Raw genomic sequence first — 22,645 nt, 5'->3', positions numbered from 1 at the left:
ATGAGTGAGTGAGTGAGTGAGTGAGTGAGTGAGTGAGTGAGAGAGAGAGAGAGAGAGAGAGAGAGAGAGAGAGAGAGAGAGAGAGAGAATAAAGCTCTTCGAATTGAACTGAAAGAGAGAGAGATCTTTTTCAAGGGCAGAGGTTAGGATGCTAAAGAGACAGCAAAGAAGCGTACATAAACGAGACACTGAAAACTACCGTGAATTTATGAATGACAACCAGACCTACGGTGTCTCACTTTGTCTTAGTCTAAAGAACCTGCTTCCCTAAACCAATGACGTGGTTCACCATTCTTAAATAGAGACAGCCATCCAAGTTGCAACTTGACCTCATCGTGACCGCAGGGAACCATAAGATATAAATACACCATGTGTCAAGAGGTCAAAGGTAAAAGCAGGGCATTAAGCTAAAGACACCCACCATAATATCACTGAGTCTAAGGGCGTGTCGATAGTAAAGAATGTCTAACATCCAGTCTGAAACCAATCATGTTTCAAACAGTAGGCTAAATAGTGGATAACATTTCATTGCCTGTTGGGTTCTGGAAGTTAAAAGCCAACATGACATATGATAAGTAAGGCTCCCTGGTTACTAAGTGTTTAGCTCTATGCCATTGTTGTTAAAAACACAAATCCTCTCTCTCTCTCTCTCTCTCTCTCTCTCTCTCTCTCTCTCTCTCTCTCTCTCTCTCTGCTCTCCATCTCTCTCTCACCTTGCACTCCCTCCCTGTTTATGTGAGGTAGCTCTCTGTCATTGTTTAAAACAGACAAATCTCGCTCTCTATTTTGCGCTCTCTCTCTCTCTCTCCCTCTCTTTGTCTCTGTCACTATCTCCCTGTCTCACACTCTCTCACTCTGTCTGTCTCTGTCTGTCTCTCTCACTCTGTCTCGTTCAATCTCTCTCTCTCGTTCTCTCTCTCTCACACACTCACTCCCTCGGTCCCTCTCTGTCTCTCTCGCTCTGTGATTCTCTCTCTCTGATATTTGCATAGTGTACATGTTTAATTACAGAGTAAAGCAAGATGGGAGCAGCAACACTGCCCAGATCAAAACAAAAGGAGTTGTCATGTGACCTTTGATGTATCCTTGCCCTGGGCCTCAAAACACACACCCGACCCAGTTAACCACTACACACCCAACCACACAATTCCACCAAACACATATTCTTAACGGACCAGAGACGGGGGCACACCGGAAACGTTTGATTAAACTATCCAATTATTTAAAGGAATCGATCTAACAGTTTCAGATTGCTATATAAGGTCAACAGAAGCAGAAGATAAAGGCAGCTAGATATCAAAAACAGCTCTTGTTAGAGATACGAGGAAAGGAGAGAGAGGTTTATTTTATGAGGTGTAAGTGAAGACAGAGAAGCGAACAGACAGTTAGCTAATTCACTTCAACAGCACTTATCCTCGACGTGACTTTACCTCAGAAACACGTCCAAACTTTGGTTTTTCAGACCCTCGCCCCCTTCATCTAATCTTGTCAGTGAACTCACGTAACCTCCCCATCCCTTACAACCTCCACGTTTCTCTCACAGTCCAGGAAAAGTAACAACCAGCGGACAGAACAGTCAGTGGGCCACCTTCATACCGTCCTACAGGGACACATTAAGCGGGGAGGAATTTTGGGCTGTCAGGAACAGAGGATACAGGAGAGAGGGGAGGGGGGGGGGGGGTATACAGGGCTAAAGTCTGTGCCGCTGACGGGTAATGTCAGCCCGGGATGAATAGACGGTCTCATGGCGGTGGCTCAGTAGGGGGGCCGGAGAAGGAGGGAAGGAGGGAAGGAGGGGAGGAGGTGGGGAAGAAGGGAACAGGGGGGTGAGGAAGGTCTGAAGGGGCAATGAAAGGCTCTCATTCATCCACTCAGTCCTGTATGGCTAACTGAACCCTTCAGACGCCGTGAAGCAGGTATCATAGGCTAACAGCAGCATATTGTAGAGTTAAGCCGATTTACAAGGAACATTCTCAGTTCAAAGTATGAGCTAGGGACATAACGACGTGTGTGCATTTAATGTGTCATTTGCATAATAGGTTATAAATGGTCCGGTTTAAAATATTATGACTTTAGCTTTTGGTTTCTTAGTTTTCTCCCTCCTTCCACACACAGAATACTCCGGTATTTCCTCTGCACATATCCCAGAATACAACACTGTGAAGCTAGGTGACTACTACGCATAGACAACAGATAGAAGTTCTGTTCCAGACTCTGTTACCTTGGTCTTATGGGTCTCATCCTGAGCCATTCCACTGGGCAACTTCTCATCGGAACCACTATATTTCATACAGCTGCCGGCTTCTGGGCCAGCTAATACATCTCATCAAAACTGACAGGAAAAATAAAGGCAGAGGGACTTTCAATGCTGTTCATGTTGGGCTGAATGAAAGATTTCAAGCTGATACTGTAGTTATGGTCTGTTGAAAACATGAAACAAATGTAATAGTTTAGTGTGAACTGCAATGCAACTAGGATACACTCACACCACATGTAAAATGAACAGCAAATGTGCTATGACCACACTTTGCTATTACTCCATCAAAGTTAATATCAGCACCCTAAAACAGTTCATATACAAGGCGACACTATGATAATCACACAGCGAGCCACATTTCAACACACAATGCAACAACGTGACCACTGAGGCTCCCTCCACACCGCACCACACACCAAATCACCGGGGTGATGACACGGCACTATGTGAAATGGCTATCAAGAGCCAGTAGCAGCAGCCGAGTCAGCCCACAGTCAGGGTTAGGGTTAGAGCCAGCAGCAGAGTCGATCAGCCAACGGCCAGGGTTATTAGGGTTATGGTTAGAGCCAGCAGCAGAGTCGATCAGCCCACAGCCAGGGTTATTAGGGTTATGGTTAGAGCCAGCAGCAGAGTCGATCAGCCCACAGCCAGGGTTAGGCAGGGCCAGAGAATGATGAGGAGTCAATCGCCAACCACCCAGCCCCCCATAAACAAACACACTCTCTCACAGGCAAACACAGCCCTGTCCTCTGCATTCACACCACAGGGGTGACCTTTGCCCCCCACAGACACCATGTGTTTCAATCTATCTCACGTGACAATCAGCCCATTGTCAGACATTATTTACATCCTAACTCACTCTGATCCAATACCGTCCACCTCTGCCTGAACTGCAGGGACCCGGACAGAGATAACACACACATCACTAAAGGGAGACGTGATGAAGTCAGAGAAACACTAAAACATTCTAACAATAATCACCTTAACTGGCGTGAGTCAATGTCATGCCATACCGCTAAAACTTCCACAATTGAAGTTCTTTCAGGAAACATAAAGTTACGTAAACTCAACATAGTGCTCAGATTTCTCTTTTCTAGCCAAAAAAACAACAAACTAAAACATAAAACACTCCTCTTTTAACCACCAAAACCAGTTTACTACACTTTACTAAGCAACATTTCCCTCACAGCTTCAGTGCCCATTTGAAGTTCCCTCCAAATGAAAAGCACCTGCAGTAGACAACCAAACATTCCTACAGTCCAGTGCTGTGTGTTCAGTGAACCCATCACCCCTGAAGTTGCACTCTGTCAAACAGTAGGGTTAGGGTTAGATCTTTAATTGCAAGCTATAGAAGACGCTTCAATGTAGATGAGAATGTAGCCTAGTAGCCTACCAGAGGTTTAATACGAGGCTACTTACACTACATGACCAAAAGTATGTGGACACCTGCTCGTCGAACATCTCATTCCAAAATCAAGGGTATTAATATGGAGTTGTTTCCCCCTTTGATGCTATAACAGCCTCCACTCTTCTGGGAAGGCTTTCCACCAGATGTTGGAACATTGCTGCGGGGACTTGCTTCCATTCAGCTACAAGAGCATTAGTGAGGTCGGCCACTGATGTTGGGAGATCAGGTCTGGCTTGCAGTCTGCGTTCCAATTCATCCCAAAGGTGTTCGATAGAGCTGAGGTCAGGACTCTGTGCAGGTCAGTCAAGTTCTTCCACACCGATATTTACAAACCATTTCTGTATGGACCTTGCTTTGTGCACAAGGACATTGTCATACTGGAACAAGAAACGGCCTTCCCCAAACTTTTGGCACAAAGTTGTAAGTACAGAATCGTCTAGAATGTCATTATATACTGTAGTATTAAGATTTCCCTTCACTGGAACTAAGGCGTCTAGCCCAAACCATGAAAACGGCCCAAGACCATTATTCCTCCTCCACCAAACTTTACAGTTGGCACTATGCATTGGTGCAGGTAGCGTTCTCCTGGCTTCCACCAAACCCAGATTCATCAGTCAGAATGCCAAATGGTGAAGCGTGATTCATCACTTGAGAGAATGTGTTTCCACTGTTCCAGAGGTGGCGAGCTTCACATCACTCCAGCCGACGCTTCGCACTGCGCATGGTGATCTTAGGCTTGAGTGCGGCTGCTCGGCCATGGAATCCCATTGTGTGAAGCTCCCGACGAACAGTTCTTGTGCTGAAGTTGATTTCAGAGGCAGTTTGTAACTCTGTAGTGAGTGTTGCAACCAAGGACAGACCATTTTTTACGTTGCAGCTCTAACAGAGCAGAAATATGACGAACTGACTTGTTGGAAAGGTGGCATCCTATGATGGTGCCATGTTGAAAGTAACTGAGCTCTTCAGTAAGGCCAGTCTACTGCCAATGTTTATCTAAGTAGATTGCATGGCTGTGTACTCGATATTATACACCTGTCAGCAACAGGTCTGGCTGAAGTAGACAAATCCACTCATTTGAAGGGGTGTTCTTTTGTATATTTAGTTGTATGTCTAATGACTGAAGCCATAGACAGACCGCTGTTCATCTGGAACTGGCCTTTGTGTTATGATCATCATGAAGCTAAATGACATCCAATGTCTCCTTCTGCTAGTAGAAATATCTGGCTTGGTCCTTTGTAAGGTGTCTAACAGTGTTGAATGTACAGTATTCCTGAGCCCACATAAGGCAGACAGACATTGAGCAGACTGGTCTAATTACCACCACATTCCTCCAGGTTCCTCCAGGTTACATCAAAGGAGAGTAACAATAGATTGTGTACCAAAATGGAACCCTATTCCCTATATTGTGCACTTCTTTTGACCAGGGCCCGGGTGAAAAGTAGTGCACTACATAGGGAATAGGGTGCCATTTGGGACACACTCCCACACACATGGTCAAGGAGGCGAGCACTCCACGCTCCTTTTCTCACACAGCAGAGCAGCAAGAGCGGAGAGCTCGCTACACATAACAGAGGAAAGCTGTGGCTGATTAGCACAATGCGTTCTGTACAGACGCCGTTCCTCCAAAGTCATAAAGAAACAACCGTGTTTGATCATGGACACATTTTGTACTGTCAATCGTTTTAGATTAAAGCATCTGTTAATGGTTGTCGTTGTTTGATGTACTGTACAATCAAACATGATGTTTGAAATGTTTCTTGCTTTCTAAATCAATGGGCTACAAACATGAGTCATTGTTACGTTGGTTGGATTTTAAAGACACCGCATCATTTAAAACTTTCAATGCATGCTTTTTTATTTGAAGTTAAAACATGAACACCCTTGGTGCAATAATGAATGTATATCACGCAGCCTCCTGCATGCTTGTCTCTCCTTCAAGACCCTTTCAAAGAGTAATCAAGACACACACAGGCGGAGTATCTTCCTCTCTGATTTTGCAATGTGATGAAATATCAACAACAATGAACTGATTATATGATACATGGACACCAATGATTCTGTTTGTCTCCAAAGCTTGGGTCAATAAGGACAAAGACAGTTGGATGTCTCTCAAATATATCATGGCCCTGTGTACACTGCAACATACATCCATCCACATGGTCGTATTCACAAGGAATCAAATTGAAGAAAGCAGATTGAAATGGGGAGGGACTACCTGAACTTGTCTAATAAGAAACTCACATTTTTTGTTGCAAAACATTTTGTTGTGGCATGCAGTAATGAATACGACCCATGTTACACCAACCAATCAGAATGTACAGTACAGCCTTATATCCAACATCATGTGTTTACCTGAAAGACTTCCTCGTCAAGGATCCTGGTTCCGAACACAGTGATCCCGTTGGTGTTAATAGAGGCACGGTCACTCCTGAGGAGGGGTTTGGTGATCTTCTGTTTACAGTCCACGATGATGGTGACCGTCTTCTTCTCCACACTGATGGCCACACGATGCCACCTGTTAGAGGGAACAACAGAAACAAGATATGTGGTGAGAGATGTTCAGATTAGACCTCTGCAAAAACCTACCCTGACCGTAGCGCTCACCAAGTCAAACAGTGGAGTTGTTTGTAGCGTTTAGCCAGGCTAACAAAAACCTCCACAAACAGACAGACCATGGGTTGTGTCTCAAATGGAACCCTATTCCCTATATGCTGTAGTGGACTACTATTTACCAGGTTCCATAGTCTAAAGTAGTGCACTATATAGGGAAAAGGGTGCCATTTGAGACACATACAAAGGGTTAACTGGGGTGGTCACGCGTAAGCCCAACACCTCCCAAAGCCCCCTTCAGGACAGTTTGCCACCGGCAGCACTTGGGCTATTACATTCCAGCTCAGGCCATGCAGCCAGGCCAGGCAGCCAGGCCATGCAGCCAGGCCATGCAGCCAGGCCAGGCAGCCAGACCATGCAGCCAGGCCATGCAGACAGGCCAGGCAGTCTAGGCCAGGCAGCGGAGCACATTTTTGCCCCCACACTCTGGCCCTGTTTAACACGGGATTATACTCATTAAACTCCAAACTTAATCCTCCTTCTGGGTTACTCAACATGACAGACATGCTGAACATTGTGGAAAGTGTGTGTCAGGAAAGAGCAAGAGGGAGCAGAAGGTGCACAGTCAAAACATTGTCCGAAGGAGGAAGAGGATGAGGAAGAGGAGGAGATAGCAGGAGGAGGAGGAGATGAGGAGGAGGGCCGGAACTGATCAGATCCCACTGACCAAAAGCCAAGCCAAGGCGCTTCAAGAACCAGTCAGTCAGCAATACTGATCAATATGTCTGCCCTTGGATGACAACACTTTTACTGTATACCTCTCATTATGATAGCAACCCAAGCACTTAGTTAATCAGCCATTATGTACATGTTTGATTTTGGCAACAATTATAAAGGAAATCCACTTTCTCATCTGACGGTTGCTTCAGCTGATACCTTGGAAATGTTTGAATGTCTTTCCTTTGAATGACACTACAGCAATACTATCATTTAGCCACTGTTTAAGTACGCATTTACAGTATATGTCTATAACAATGCATTAACTGAAGGGGGCTGGCCGGGTAGATAGGCAGCAGTAGTTACAGCCTAGTCAGTGATTTGGAAAAGGCCTTGTGTTGGACTTCATCCAAGTCCTTAAGTGCTAAGATCCTGCACAGAGTCCATTGCTCTTCAGACAGTAGGTCACAAAACTGCTCAGTGGACAAAAGCACCCCGCAGAACTGCCACAAAATAGGGGTTACACTGTTCTGTTAGAATGGCAGCATGGTCTCTACTCTTACTCTGTGGTGTTAGAATGGCAGCATGGGCTCTACTCTTACTCTGTTCTGATAGAATGGCAGCATGGTCTCTACTTTCACTCTGTCCTGTTAGAATAGCAGCATGGTCTCTACTTTTACTCTGTTCTGTTAGAATGGCAGCATGGTCTCTACTTTTACTCAGTTCTGATAGAATGGCAGCATGGTCTCTACTTTTACGCTGTTCTGATAGAATGGCAGCATGGTCTCTACTTTTAATCTGTTCTGTTAGAATGGCAGCATGGTCTCTACTTTTAATCTGTTCTGTTAGAATGGCAGCATGGTCTCTACTCTTACTCTGTGGTGTTAGAATGGCAGCATGGTCTCTACTCTTACTCTGTGGTGTTAGAATGGCAGCATGGTCTCTACTCTTACTCTGTGGTGTTAGAATGGCAGCATGGTCTCTACTCTTACTCAGTTCTGATAGAATGGCAGCATGGTCTCTACTTTTACTCTGTTCTGTTAGAATGGCAGCATGGTCTCTACTTTTACTCTGTGCTGTTAGTATGGCAGCATGGTCTCTACTCTTACTCTGTTCTGATAGAATGGCAGCATGGTCTCTACTTTTAATCTGTTCTGTTAGAATGGCAGCATGGTCTCTACTCTTACTCTGTGGTGTTAGAATGGCAGCATGGTCTCTACTTTTACTCTGTCCTGTTAGAATGGCAGCATGGTCTCTACTTTTACTCTGTCCTGTTAGAATAGCAGCATGGTCTCTACTTTTACTCTGTTCTGTTAGAATGGCAGCATGGTCTCTACTTTTACTCAGTTCTGATAGAATGGCAGCATGGTCTCTACTTTTACGCTGTTCTGATAGAATGGCAGCATGGTCTCTACTTTTACTCTGTTCTGTTAGAATGGCAGCATGGTCTCTACTTTTACTCAGTTCTGATAGAATGGCAGCATGGTCTCTACTTTTACGCTGTTCTGATAGAATGGCAGCATGGTCTCTACTTTCACTCTGTCCTGTTAGAATAGCAGCATGGTCTCTACTTTTACTCTGTTCTGTTAGAATGGCAGCATGGTCTCTACTTTTACTCAGTTCTGATAGAATGGCAGCATGGTCTCTACTTTTACGCTGTTCTGATAGAATGGCAGCATGGTCTCTACTTTTAATCTGTTCTGTTAGAATGGCAGCATGGTCTCTACTTTTAATCTGTTCTGTTAGAATGGCAGCATGGTCTCTACTCTTACTCTGTGGTGTTAGAATGGCAGCATGGTCTCTACTCTTACTCTGTGGTGTTAGAATGGCAGCATGGTCTCTACTCTTACTCTGTGGTGTTAGAATGGCAGCATGGTCTCTACTCTTACTCAGTTCTGATAGAATGGCAGCATGGTCTCTACTTTTACTCTGTTCTGTTAGAATGGCAGCATGGTCTCTACTTTTACTCTGTGCTGTTAGTATGGCAGCATGGTCTCTACTCTTACTCTGTTCTGATAGAATGGCAGCATGGTCTCTACTTTTAATCTGTTCTGTTAGAATGGCAGCATGGTCTCTACTCTTACTCTGTGGTGTTAGAATGGCAGCATGGTCTCTACTTTTACTCTGTCCTGTTAGAATGGCAGCATGGTCTCTACTTTTACTCTGTTCTGTTAGAATGGCAGCATGGTCTCTACTCTTACTCTGTTCTGATATAATGGCAGCATGGTCTCTACTTTTACTCAGTTCTGATAGAATGGCAGCATGGTCTCTACTTATACTCTGTTCTGATAGAATGGCAGCATGGTCTCTACTTTTACTCAGTTCTGATAGAATGGCAGCATGGTCTCTACTCTTACTCTGTTCTGTTAGAATGGCAGCATGGTCTCTACTTTTACTCAGTTCTGATAGAATGGCAGCATGGTCTCTACTCTTACTCTGTTCTGTTAGAATGGCAGCATGGTCTCAACTTTTACTCTGTGGTGTTAGAATGGCAGCATGGTCTCTACTTTTACTCTGTGGTGTTAGAATGGCAGCATGGTCTCTACTCTTACACTGTTCTGATAGAATGGCAGCATGGTCTCTACTTTCACTCTGTTCTGTTAGAATGGCAGCATGGTCTCTACTCTTACTCTGTGGTGTTAGAATGGCAGCATGGTCTCTACTTTTACTCTGTGGTGTTAGAATGGCAGCATGGTCTCTACTCTTACACTGTTCTGATAGAATGGCAGCATGGTCTCTACTTTCACTCTGTTCTGTTAGAATGGCAGCATGGTCTCTACTTTTACTCTGTTCTGTTAGAATGGCAGCATGGTCTCTACTTTTACTCTGTTCTGTTAGAATGGCAGCATGGTCTCTACTTTTACTCTGTTCTGTTAGAATGGCAGCATGGTCTCTACTTTTACTCTGTTCTGTTAGAATGGCAGCATGGTCTCTACTTTTACTCTGTTCTGTTAGAATGGCAGCATGGTCTCTACTTTTACTCTGTTCTGTTAGAATGGCAGCATGGTCTCTACTTTCACTCTGTTCTGTTAGAATGGCAGCATGGTCTCTACTTTTACTCTGTTCTGTTAGAATGGCAGCATGGTCTCTACTTTCACTCTGTTCTGTTAGAATGGCAGCATAGTCTCTACTCTTACTCTGTGCTGTTAGAATGGCAGCATGGTCTCTACTCTTACTCTGTGGGGTTAGAATGGCAGCATGGTCTCTACTTTTACTCTGTTCTGTTAGAATGGCAGCATGGTCTCTACTCTTACTCTGTTCTGTCAGAATGGCAGCATGGTCTCTACTCTTACTCTGTGGTGTTAGAATGGCAGCATGGCCTCTACTCTTACTCTGTAGTGTTCGAATGGCAGCATGGTCTCTACTCTTACTCTGTTCTGGTAGAATGGCAGCATGGTTTCTACTCTTACTCTGTTCTATTAGAATGGCAGCATGGTCTCTACTCTTACTCTGTAGTGTTAGAATGCCAGCATGGTCTCTACTCTTACTCTGTGGTGTTAGAATCTCAGCATAGTCTCTACTCTTACTCTGTGGGGTTAGAATGGCAGCATGGTCTCTACTCTTACTCTGTGGTGTTAGAATGGCAGCATGGCCTCTACTCTTACTCTGTAGTGTTCGAATGGCAGCATGGTCTCTACTCTTACTCTGTTCTGGTAGAATGGCAGCATGGTCTCTACTTTTACTCTGTGCTGTTAGAATGGCAGCATGGTTTCTACTCTTACTCTGTTCTGTTAGAATGGCAGCATGGTCTCTACTCTTACTCTGTTCTGTTAGAATGCCAGCATGGTCTCTACTCTTACTCTTTGGTGTTAGAATCTCAGCATAGTCTCTACTCTTACTCTGTGGGGTTAGAATGGCAGCATAGTCTCTACTCTTACTCTGTGGTGTTAGAATGGCAGCATGGTCTCTACTCTTACTCTGTTCTGTTAGGATGGCAGCATGGCCTCTACTCTTACTCTGTAGTCTTAGAATGGCAGCATGGTCTCTACTCTTACTCTGTGGTGTTAGAATGGCAGCATGGTCTCTACTCTTACTCTGTGGTGTTAGAATGGCAGCATGGTCTCTACTCTTACTCTGTGGTGTTAGACATAACATTTTACAAAAATCTAACAACAACAAAAATATTTTCTCACATGAAACTAAGGACCTTTGATGTATCTAAACATGACATTACACTTTAAGAGGAAGATCCCATTCTAATATCTATCTAGACCACAAATGTCCACTGACCGGGTTACGGCTTCTTTCAAGCCCAGGAAAACAAACTAGTCTGTAAAAAAATTTAAAAAAACATTTGGCTGCTTAGGAAAACAACACAGAGAGACATAATACAACTATTTGTTAAGATAAAAAAAAACAGAGCGTTTTCTCAGCGTCTCCTCTGTTTGTTTGTTCTCCCGTGTTTCGCCACCGGCTCATGTACACTAAGCTACAGCTCTCAGGGAGAATTCCGGGATTTCCAAACCCAGAGCGGATAATCAGGCATCCACTGACGGAAACTAAGAGACTCTCTGCACGGAATCTGATTGGATGAGGTAATCCAGGAGGTTAATAATGTAAGGATAACATCCCTCCTCCAACCTCTCCTCCATTTTCCTCTCATGACTGTGGTCAGAGTTCCCATGGTAGTCACTGCCGCACCCAACTAATCCACTGTCTCTGACCCTCGTATCCCCTTGTACTTCTGTTACTACCCAGGACCCCCCTAACCCTTCATATCCCCCGTGCTGCAGCCCAGGATCTAACCCTAACCCCTGGGACAGACCATTTCAGACCTAATCCTGTGATGGGTACCTGTGGTGAGATGAGGTGAAGAAGTTTTCTGCTTCTTAGTGAATACAGAGGACATGGCAGCAAATAAGTATGATTAGGATTATCATACAGGCCGTGGCTGTACCTTGGCTTTATATATTACACGCCCCCTAACAAACATCCCAGCAGTACTAGCCACGTCAAGTTGAGCATAACTGAAAGGCATTCAAAGACCACAATATTTTGTCTTGCAGTGTTAACATAGAACCAATGATGACTAGTAAGACAAATCACATACACCAAAAAGATTGCCAAGGCACTCTGAGCATGCACCAGGTTTGAGTATGGACAGAGTCAGAGTGGAGAGACATGCACCAGGTTTGAGTATGGACAGAGTCAGAGTGGAGAGACATGCACCAGGTTTGAGTATGGACAGAGTCAGAGTGGAGAGACATGCACCAGGTTTGAGTATGGTCAGAGTCAGAGTTGAGAGACATGCACCAGGTTTAAGTATGGACAGAGTCAGAGTGGAGAGACATGCACCAGGTTTGAGTATGGACAGAGTGAGAGTGGAGAGACATGCACCAGGTTTGAGTATGGACAGAGTCAGAGTGGAGAGACATGCACCAGGTTTGAGTATGGACAGAGTCAGAGTGGAGAGACATGCACCAGGTTTGAGTATGGACAGAGACAGAGTGGAGAGACATGCACCAGGTTTGAGTATGGACAGAGTCAGAGTGGAGAGACATGCACCAGGTTTGAGTATGGACAGAGTCAGAGTGGAGAGACATGCACCAATCTTGAGTATGGACAGAGTCAGAGTGGAGAGACATGCACCAGGTTTGAGTATGGACAGAGTCAGAGTGGAGAGACATGCACCAGGTTTGAGTATGGACAGAGTCAGAGTGGAGAGACATGCACCAGCTTAAATAAACTCTGTTTTCATCCCTTCCCTCTAGTCTCTGTGAGCAGCGATGGTCTCTCTTCTTCCCTACCACCCCTCCCCTCCCCTACCGCCCTCTCCCTGGTCTCTGTGAGACCAACCAGCAGCAGTAGTGGTAGATCAGGCTTGACTTACTTTCCGTCGGCCAGGTTGAGAGAGCGGAACAGGGGGTAGTCCTCAGGGGCGGGCTTGCCACTCTGGTCCTCATACAGGAAGACAGGTGAGCGTCCCACCTCCACCCCCAGCTGCTGCACGCCCTGCTCACTGTAAACAGACAGCAGGAAGGACTGGAGGCCGGCCTTGGGCCTGAGGGTGGTCAGGATGGAGAAGTCTTCAGGGAACACACCCCCTACAGAACACACAGGCTGGGTTAGAAATACAGAGATACAGTAAGACACCCCCTACACAATGGACAGAACGCAGGTTAGATCAGGCTATAAATACACAGGAACACACTATGTGACTGACTCCGTCGTAAGATCTTTATTGATTGAGACAAAAAGGAAATCAGAGGTGAGGACTTTTGGATTCAGTTACCCTTTACATTCTCACATAAATGTATACAGTTTCTTATAAATACACATTGCTTTTATGTTGTTTAGTGTAAGGTCTCATTTGTTCTAATATGACTATCCCAGGTTTACAATACTTCAAGCATCCAAATAGACATGAGCTAATTATCTACTACTTTACTCATGTACATTTCCAGGCTTGTGGACAATTCTATAAGTTTCCGAGGACAATGATAATGAATATGAAAAATCCCAGGTCTTTAGAGTAACATTTTCCTTTCGGAAGAGCCAAATTGGAAGGCAACCAATGCCTGCACATTAAAATAGATTTATTGACACTTTTTTTCGTAGTTTATTAGACAAAAATGATCCATTAGCGATTTCACAAGTTTTCCCAAAGAGGAAAAAAAACGTCATAACAATATCCTACAAAACTTTAAGAGGACATAAAGTTACTTCAACTCAACAGATCTATGAATGAGTCATAGATGTGTAAAAAAAAAAAAAAAAAGCATCTTACTGTCTCTCATAAAACAGCTGAAACACCTCTGGAGTATAATCAAGACTCGTAATAGTAGTTGATCACTTTTTACATGTCTTCCATTGAGTCCATTTTCTTCATTCCGCACGACCCTGTCCTGTAGGCACGACTGAAAGCTTGACATGTGTCTTCCCTTGTCATGTTAATCCATTCAGTGGTGTATGTTTTTGCTGATCTGTTTGTAGGAGCCTCACTACCTGACTTAATGCGTGCAACTTTACATGAGTCACAACTGTTGAAACGGTTCACTCCAGCCCTGTCGAGCCATAGAAATGTGATCAATGGTCTCTAAAACGTATTAACCCAACAGAAGCAGGCAAAGTACAGTACACCAACTCTACTGTGCCTCAGACCGCAAAAGAACGTGCATTGTGCTGTAGTTAGCCGAGCTAGTTCTCTCAGACAGATTCTCTCTCTCTCTCTCTCTGGGGTTGGTGTATTACAAACACTCTGGGGGAGAAATACAGCACTGTTGTATAATCAGATCAGGGATGGCATCCCCTGTCAAAAGCCTTGGCAGGACCAACAAAAGACACATTTAAACACCACTCCCTCCGCTCTGCACAGCCAGGATGTGGGGCAGGACAGAGAGAGACAGGGGGGATAGAGGGTTCGTCTTACCTGGGAATAACTGCTTGGTGGGAGCACTGATTTGGGCCAGTTTTCCAACTCTGTAGGCTGTGTCCGGCTTCGACGCTCTTCGGTTTGTGCAAAATCCTGATGTTTTCCGAACTCCTTCGGGGGAATTGTGAAATTCTAATACTTTTAGCACGTCCACCGGTTCAGCTGTTGGAAAGAGAGAGCAGATGCAACATGGTATATAATCTGAGAAGAACTTCAGAGGGCACGTGAATCTAGATGGCACAGCACTCCGTTTCAACAGTAGGAATGTCAAGCAACCATAATCTATTGCACTTACATAAAATGCATGTGTCACGTCATACCAAACTACTGTTTCATTCATGAACCTGGTCTGATAGCCTTCAATAGAAAGCACATTTCAATCCAACGAACCATGTGTAAGGTGACTCATCAAATAAAGTGCTACAGAATAGCTCGCTCTTTAATTAAGACACCATATCTATCTACTGAATATCCCATTCTGGTGATAAACTAATGAGGAAATAAATCAAATAATTGAACATAGACAGAAGCATTGGAGAATATGTCAGATGCAGCATAAACCACAGAAGAAATCACCCACTGGGCACATATGTCAATTCAACGTTTACTCCACGTTGGTTCAGCGTAATTTTGTTGACATTATGTGGAAAAAAACGTTGATTCAACCAGTGTGTGTCCAGTGGGCTACACAAGGGGTATACCCCCCCCCCCCCCCCCCCCCCCAAAAAAAAAAAAACAGGAGCCCATTGTGACACATCTGTGTGATCTGCATGCCCAGCTAACACTGTATGGGACCATGTGACAGGAAGTATCTTCATCCCAAAGCAGAATGACCACTAGCAGCATAATAAACAATGGTCCCACGGCCGGCCAATCTTATAACACAACGTTGTGGCTGTAGGTATACTTTGATAAGGGTCACAGTCAAAGCCTGCACTCTGGGTTTCACATACCCTCCAATCTGATGCTCTTTACATAAAGGAACCTGTGTTTGATCCGACACCCCAGTGAGACAGACCCATGGGAAAGCTGGGGTGGTGATCATACTGTTTATCAAAACACCTTCTCAGTGTTAACATCAGCTCCGTGATAGGGCTGGGAGACTGGGAGGTAGCACGTTATTCCCAAGAGTTCAAAATTAAGTGTTGGTATAGCATATAAAACAGTAGACTGCTAAGAGAGAACAAAAAAATCTGCCTAGACTCAAAATCATGAGTGAGGAATTGAAACTGAGACTTGTTTCAGACTGTGCTATAGAATAATATACACATTACACAGGCAATACACTACCGGATTGTTAAGGGGCTTGAACCTTCATCTGTTTTTACACGGTTCAGAACCAGCCCTTGCTGTCTAAAGGCATCAGCTAGGCCTTCTGTGGCTGGTCTAAAACCACTGTTTGCTTTGGCACGCGCCAATCAGATCATTCATACGTTTCTTTAGCTACTTTATGCAAGGAGATCTTATAAAAATGTATATTTTCCTCTGGACACACTCAGGCAGACATTCCAGCTCCACCAGGGACAAGCAAACTATAATGACATGCTTCATACTGCTCAATGGAGCATATGGAGAATCCTGTCCCTGTTTTAACATGAAGCAATTTCCATTGCATAAAAGGATGTCTTCAGTACTAACTAGATGATATATACAGTACATACAGTATATACATAAGTACTGAGCCAAAACTAGCTGTTCTAACTAAGTCCACAATGTGTTGGTTTCCCACCTCAAACTAAACGCATGACCTGCTTTTAATATATTCACTATGACTGTTATCGTGTTATATATTTCACAGCATGAGATGTTGTTTCTGCATTTATCTCATTGGGTCATCAACATCACCATTAGTGACAATCTAATCCGTTTGTTTTTAGTCGGGGTGTGAGAGTGTCAGTGCTTAATGAATGACTGACAGGTGTCAGGGAGAAGCTGCCATAGGTCATACCTGTATCTTTCCTATTCCCATGCTAAATGATTAGTGCACCCACCCATAGGAGGTTCCTATCTGGGTCTCTTGTCTCATATAGGACAGATAGCTACCGTGATTAAAACACGTGTCTCAGAATAGACTCAGGAAAAAGCTATTTTATACACCAAAGAACTACTTCTCCAAAAGGTCTAGCATTAAATTAAACAGCAACCACTCTCCTTCATCTATGCTTTGAGGCCTGGGTTGAAAAAGACAAGAAAAATAAACGATGTCTGAGAGAGACTGCAGAGGCAGAGTACCACACACACACACACACACACACACACACACACACACACACACACACACATATATACACCAGCAGCACATTCCCCAGGCTGAGAACACACTCATGACCCCCTTAAATCTCTCAAAAGCAAAGGTCTGTCACATCTATTATTCTGTGTCCCAAAGGAAACCTTCTTTGTGTTGACCAGTCTGCCTGCCCATTGAACCAACCATACCCCAACTCCCCCTCCATCACACCAAGGCTATAGCCCCTATATATGACTGAATGAATCACTCACCCAGGGGGAAAGACAGAGACAAACTTAGCTACTCAAAATGGACTCAAAATGGAACAAAAAACTATAGACGAAGTTGAAAAGAATCTCAGAAGAATATAATGTTACTCTGAGAGAGAAGGTGATAGGGATATCATCTCCAAGACCACGTGGTCATTTTGTATACTGTGAAAGGTACCCAGGAAGCTACAAGGCTTTTCTAACTGAACTGAAGAGCTCTTTGTGAGTGAGTTTTATTCCAAAAGAGCACCTCTCTCTCTCTCTCTCTCTCTCTCTCTCAGTCAGCTCTAACTGTCTCAAGGCCTCATATCTTCCAGATGGGTGGTTATTTGGCCAGTGGGCGACCCCCTCACCCAGGTGCCAAAAAAACGTCAATACACCCGAATCCATTAAAACACCAAATGAGTGTGTGAAGTCTCTAAAACCACCCATCTGATGAGCTGGTGTGAGTTTGCTCATGGCCGCTGTGCAAATAAGGACACATATCTCCCAGTCCAAATCCCTAGGTGGCACGGGAAGGAAAGGGGCCCTACATAATCCGAAGGGGAAAAGGGCCAACTCATAGTATCCACATACAGGGGCCTCCACTGTTGCTCAGTTATTGGCTGTTCAAAAAGATCTACCAGCGGAGGCTGCTGAGGAGAGGACAGCCCATAATAATGCCTGGAACGGAGCAAATGGAATGGAATGTATTTGATACTACTGCACCTATTCCGCTCCAGCCATTACCACGACCCGTCCTCCCCAATTAAGGTGCCACCAACCTCCTGTGAGACCTACGGTGTGCTAATTGATGAGGTTGGGGGGGGGGGGGAAGAAGAGCTAGGCAACATTAGCATGAAATATACATGGGTTGCAGGTTTTTATGTTACCTCACTTGACAAGTTAACACATGAATATTCATGCAGATGTATAGACAAGACAACAGTGTGTTTCTGGCAGTTCTACAAAGACTAAAACATAGTTCTGGGAACAGAGGCCAAAAAATGTGCTCTTCGGGTCTTTTCTCATCACAAAACATGCCAGATCATCAGTCAGATATGAGGAGCATGTAAGAAGGATATATTATGTTCCAGACTTTGTTGTTTTTGGGAGGTGAAATTGGCTGGTAAAAAGAGAATACCTTTTCACCTGCTGCTCCCTGAGACTCAAATAATGTATTCAGACAGAATATCTCTCCCTCTACCCCTACTCTCTCGCTCTCCCTCTCCTCTCTCGCTCTCCCTCTCTCACTCTACCCTTACTCTCTCCCTCTACCCCTCCTCTCTCGCTCTCCCTCTCTCACTCTACCCCTACACTCTCCCCTATTGGACTTCCACACTCCAGGCTCAAACAGCACCGCTTTATGCTGGTGTGTCATACCAAGGAAAATTCACTGAAAACGATCCATGTTTCAAAGTGTGTGTTTGTTCTGCTCTCTTTAACTCTTTTAATTCCACTGCATAAATATCAAAGCTGAATATCACCTTGCGGACTTCTACTGCAAAAATACCCCCAAAAGTCTAAATATATTGCCTAATTACAAGGCATGGCTTATACAGTCCAAACAACATGTAATCATGTAAAATCAAAATCACCATCATGAGGTAAAGGGGGAGTGATAATGATGAACGACATAAATAATCCCCATCAATATCCCCAACAGGCCAATGTAAATCAAACTAGTCATGGATGAGACAGTCGGCTTGAAACTACCTACAACAAATAGAACAAAAGTCCCCTTCACTTTAGACCTGATTGTCCATGTTTCCTTACCCTTGAGAGAGAGAGAGAGAGAGAGAGAGAGAGAGAGAGAGAGAGAGAGAGAGAGAGAGAGAGAGAATAAAGCCTTTTGAATTGAATTGAAAGAGAGAGATGTGTTTCTGAGGGCAGAGATCAGGGTAGAGTAGAGTAGAGTGGGTTTTGAGGGTTCTGTTTGTCTGCAGGAATGCACCAGAGAGGAGCCCATGCCCCCGGGGCTGTGAAAACGTGTCTGTACACTGCTAGCTCAGAGAAGGCACCCTTCAGAAACAGCCTAATGCTCCATAAACACCAGCAGAGAAACTCACAAAGACATAAAACACATACTGTATATACAGTAGGCTATAGGACAGAAAAATTGATGGAAGTGAATAGTAAATAGCGACTTATATGGGTTTCAACAATGACGAGTTCTGTGTAGGCCTTGTTCTGCTCTGGACGGCCATTAGCAAATGTTGAAAGACTGAATGGGGGCGACGGATATACATGAACAAATATAATACATTGACTGTTCCCAGAAGTACAATCATCAGAATGCAAGTAAGAAGAGCCATAAGAATGAAAAAGACCAATGTCATCAACGGTTTAGATTCAGTCTGATAAATCACTCTTAATGAAATATCTACAACAGCATAACGCTATAATAAAGTGTGTGGCCTAAGTAAAAGAAAGATGCATGTATCCTAGAGAAGTAGTTTAAATATAAAGAGTTCTATGCTGTTGAAGACCTAGATTCAGTGACTCACTCACCCCCCACTATGGGAGTAAGACTGGACTGTATGCTGCTGGCCTATATACTATTGGCCGGCCCTTTGAAGCCTCTAAAATAATAGGGAAGTGCAACGAGAACCATCATCAAATAACTGCACAGCACTTAGACTGGAAACATTCCCACCATGGAGGGAGTGCGCACCGCTCCGAGCTCAGACAACACGGCCTTGTCTCCCCAAACCAAACATGCAAGTGCAAAATTCAGGGGGAAATGTTGGCCACGAAGTTGCACAAGCCCCTCCAGTCTCTCGCTGGTCTTCAGTGCGGACTAGGGCAGTGTGGAGAAAGGGTCCTCCTTTTGGCAAGTCAGTGATGTGCTGCTTGACCACTCTGAATCTATCAGAAAGTCCACGGGCACGGACAGCACAGGGGCAGACTGGGACCAAAAATCGTCTCAGGCATTTCTAACACAACAGCCCATTTTTTTCCTCGAGGCTCCCATTATTAGCCAGATAATGATAATTCTGCGCAAAAATCTGAAGTTAGACAGGCCGGCCCACTGGGCTACAAATGGACCAGCCCATCTCGTATTTGAAATACCAGTTGGCCAGTCCGCTCCTGGGCCGCCATACACCATGACCCAAAATAATGCCAGTAAATTTGCAGTGCCAGGTAAAAATGCTATTAAAATAAAGTCTAGTTTAATAATGAACAATCTCCTTATTACTAATGAAAATGTAGCCATGACACACCCTTCCCCAGTGGATGAGTCTCAAGGGTCTGCCACACTGCACAACTCCCCAATGTCACTGATCAATCCATGCCAATATTCAATATCATTTCATTGTTAAAAATGGATTCCAGCTTGCAATGACCACACTTTCAGAAATAGATGCAATGTCTAGACTACAGGGGGACAAGAGAGGCAGGTAGAGTAGCGGTTGGGCCAGTAACCAAAAGATTGCTGGTTTGAATCCCCAAGCCTACTAGGTGAAACATCTGTTGATGTGCTCTTGAGCACGGCACTTAACCCTAATTGCTCCTGTAAGTCGAAGAGCGTCTGGTAAAATGTATGGAAATCAGGGCCCAGTTTTTCAAAAGTTACGAATCTGGATTTCGCCTATCAGGTAGGATTAAATGCATAGAAATATAATGAATAGAATGGGGGTCCCCATTCAAGTCAATGATTCATCCATTCTATTCATTCTTTCTATGCATTTAATCCTATATGATAGGCGAAATCCACATAGATAATTATTGAAAAACTGGGCCCAGAGGAAATAGAATTCAATACCTTGGCTATAATGTGCGCAGTATAACGGATCTAAATGGACCATTACTGTTTTAATGTATTATAAAACAGTAATGTGACCATTGACAATAACTAATAAGGACTATATTAAATGATACCGGGTGCTTTAGAGAGATTCGGATAGCCTACTCCGGATTTAGGTCTTGAAATTTCCCGTGCCCCGGAGCCATGAATAAAATTGACAGACACCTCTCCTCTGGCTGCATAATTATTTAACAAACTGTGAGGCTGCAATCTCAAGCCGTGCGGAATTCCACACACACCTAACGGACCACTAATTCTAACGAGTTTTTTTTTCAGCATAAATCTCTAAAGCTGTCTCTAAATGGGGTGCTAGACAAATTATTTAACGGCTCCTTCGCAACGAAACTAAGCGAAGTACCTGAAAAGAAAAGCATGTGCACCAAATAAACATTGTGCATAATAATTATGCGATATGAGATAACTGTTGCAACTTTATGGTGGATATAAAAGCTATTTAATCATGCATAAAACTGTCGTGGAAAAACAAGTAGAGGGTATATTAGCTACAATGCATTTCAATAAATGTAAAATAACAAAAATCGTCATAACCCTTTGAAACACTTGACATAGAAATAACTACATCTATTTGGAACCAATGTCAATAGTATGCAACGTATATTTGGGTCAATATCTTTGAACTTAAATGTTCAATAAAATTTGTGATTCGCTTTACTTTGTGAGGAGGGGCACTTTGGTTCAATTGTAACTTGCCTTGAGTTAATTGGTAGCTAGCTATACATCCACAGATCGTTTGACTGAATCATAAAGGGTCAATCTCTTTCCTACCTTTCCTCTCACATCTAGTTGCGTTGCTCATTGAAAATACAGTTGCCAAAACCCGACCCTTTTGTTTTCCCTGATCTCTCCATCATGTTTTCTGACCAGACCCACGTTTTCTGCCGCGGTTGAATGACAGTCCCTACTCTCCAGTACTTTTACACGCACTTTTTGGGATCCTAAAAGTATTCTTACCTGCTCTGACATGTGTAGCCTGCAGAACCAGGGTTAAAGTGATGAATGCGGTTACAGTGGAATCCATAATCCACCTTTTCGTTTTCCACCTTGTGGACCACCTTTGCATCTCCATGGTCGGCGCCCACAAAAGTGAACAAAACTTGGGCGACTTCAACTGATTTTAAATTACTTCCCTTCCACAATCCCAAATGTGATGGATAATTACACTAAACAGCCATAAGTATGTGTTTAGCCTCTTCTCTCAGCCACTCCAGGCCCCTGTACGGTCTTCTTTTCCAGTGCCCAGCCTTCTGACTGAAGGTATTTGGGCTTTAATCAAAACTCCCAGAGAGCACTCGATACCCTAGGAGCCACACCGACAGGAGGGCTGGGCAAGTACCACAAACCAAACCCACGGTTACAGCGAAATGACAAGGGGAAAAGCCCCCGATTAGCAAATCACGGGGCTAGAAATTCTCATTGGGATCCACCCATCAGTTTTGCAAAGCTGATGTGAATTCTTCCCTGAGCGCTCGTCCACGTATATATATTTTCTAAATAAATAGTAAGATTTTTTTTTAAACGGCTTCGACTTTCTGGAAATGTCCCGGGAATTAACGGAATGCTATTGGGGTGAGAGAGAATTAGGCATGTGAGCAATTCTCAGTGTTGGACAGTGTCTTGTGGACTGTCTGCCCTGTCCCACATAGAATATTGTTCTGCTCTGGTCACCTGCTGCAGTTAGTGTTGGTTGTGTTCACATAGGTGACAATATTAGTTTTATTAGAGCAAACAAAGTCATATTTTAAGATTGAGATCACTTTATTAACCCAACCCCTCAGACAGACACATGTATATACACTTACATATACCGTTTTTTTTGGTTTTTTTTAGGTGTGGGGGGCTGCCACTGGATTTGATACAAGCAACCCACTGGTTGCCACCTCACTTTATTATATTATTACATATTTTCTGTGGATTTAAGCATCACATCATGCATGAGCAATGCATGTCATTGATTCATTTTCACTCTTGTTCTCCATGTAAAACCTTGACAGACTGAATCATATTCTCCAGAAATATCAGACTTTTCTCTTTTCATGA

The 22,645-nt window shown here is 43.9% G+C and overlaps 1 protein-coding gene across 6 annotated transcripts in view; it reads right to left on the bottom strand.

Annotated features, from left to right (window-relative positions):
- The window catches only part of col11a1a (collagen, type XI, alpha 1a), an 87,810-nt gene extending 65,750 nt beyond the window's left edge, over nt 1-22,060 (bottom strand). For all 6 annotated transcript variants that reach the window (XM_036935175.2, XM_036935179.2, XM_036935176.2 and 3 more), the window contains exons 1-4: nt 21,560-22,060; nt 14,302-14,466; nt 12,763-12,976; nt 6,018-6,180 (exon numbers count right to left, since the gene is read on the bottom strand). In XM_036935175.2, coding sequence (XP_036791070.2) covers nt 6,018-6,180; nt 12,763-12,976; nt 14,302-14,466; nt 21,560-21,674 — 657 coding nt within the window. In that variant the 5' untranslated portion in view covers nt 21,675-22,060. The remainder of the gene's footprint in view (nt 1-6,017; nt 6,181-12,762; nt 12,977-14,301; nt 14,467-21,559) is intronic.
- Nucleotides 22,061-22,645: the final 585 nt, after the last annotated feature.

The sequence above is a fragment of the Oncorhynchus mykiss genome, chromosome 11, assembly GCF_057628025.1.
Source record: "Oncorhynchus mykiss isolate SJ-2025 chromosome 11, ASM5762802v1, whole genome shotgun sequence".
Lineage (NCBI taxonomy): Eukaryota > Metazoa > Chordata > Actinopteri > Salmoniformes > Salmonidae > Oncorhynchus > Oncorhynchus mykiss.
The sequence above is the reverse complement of the archived record's forward strand: the minus strand, read 5'-3'. Positions and strand labels throughout refer to the sequence as shown.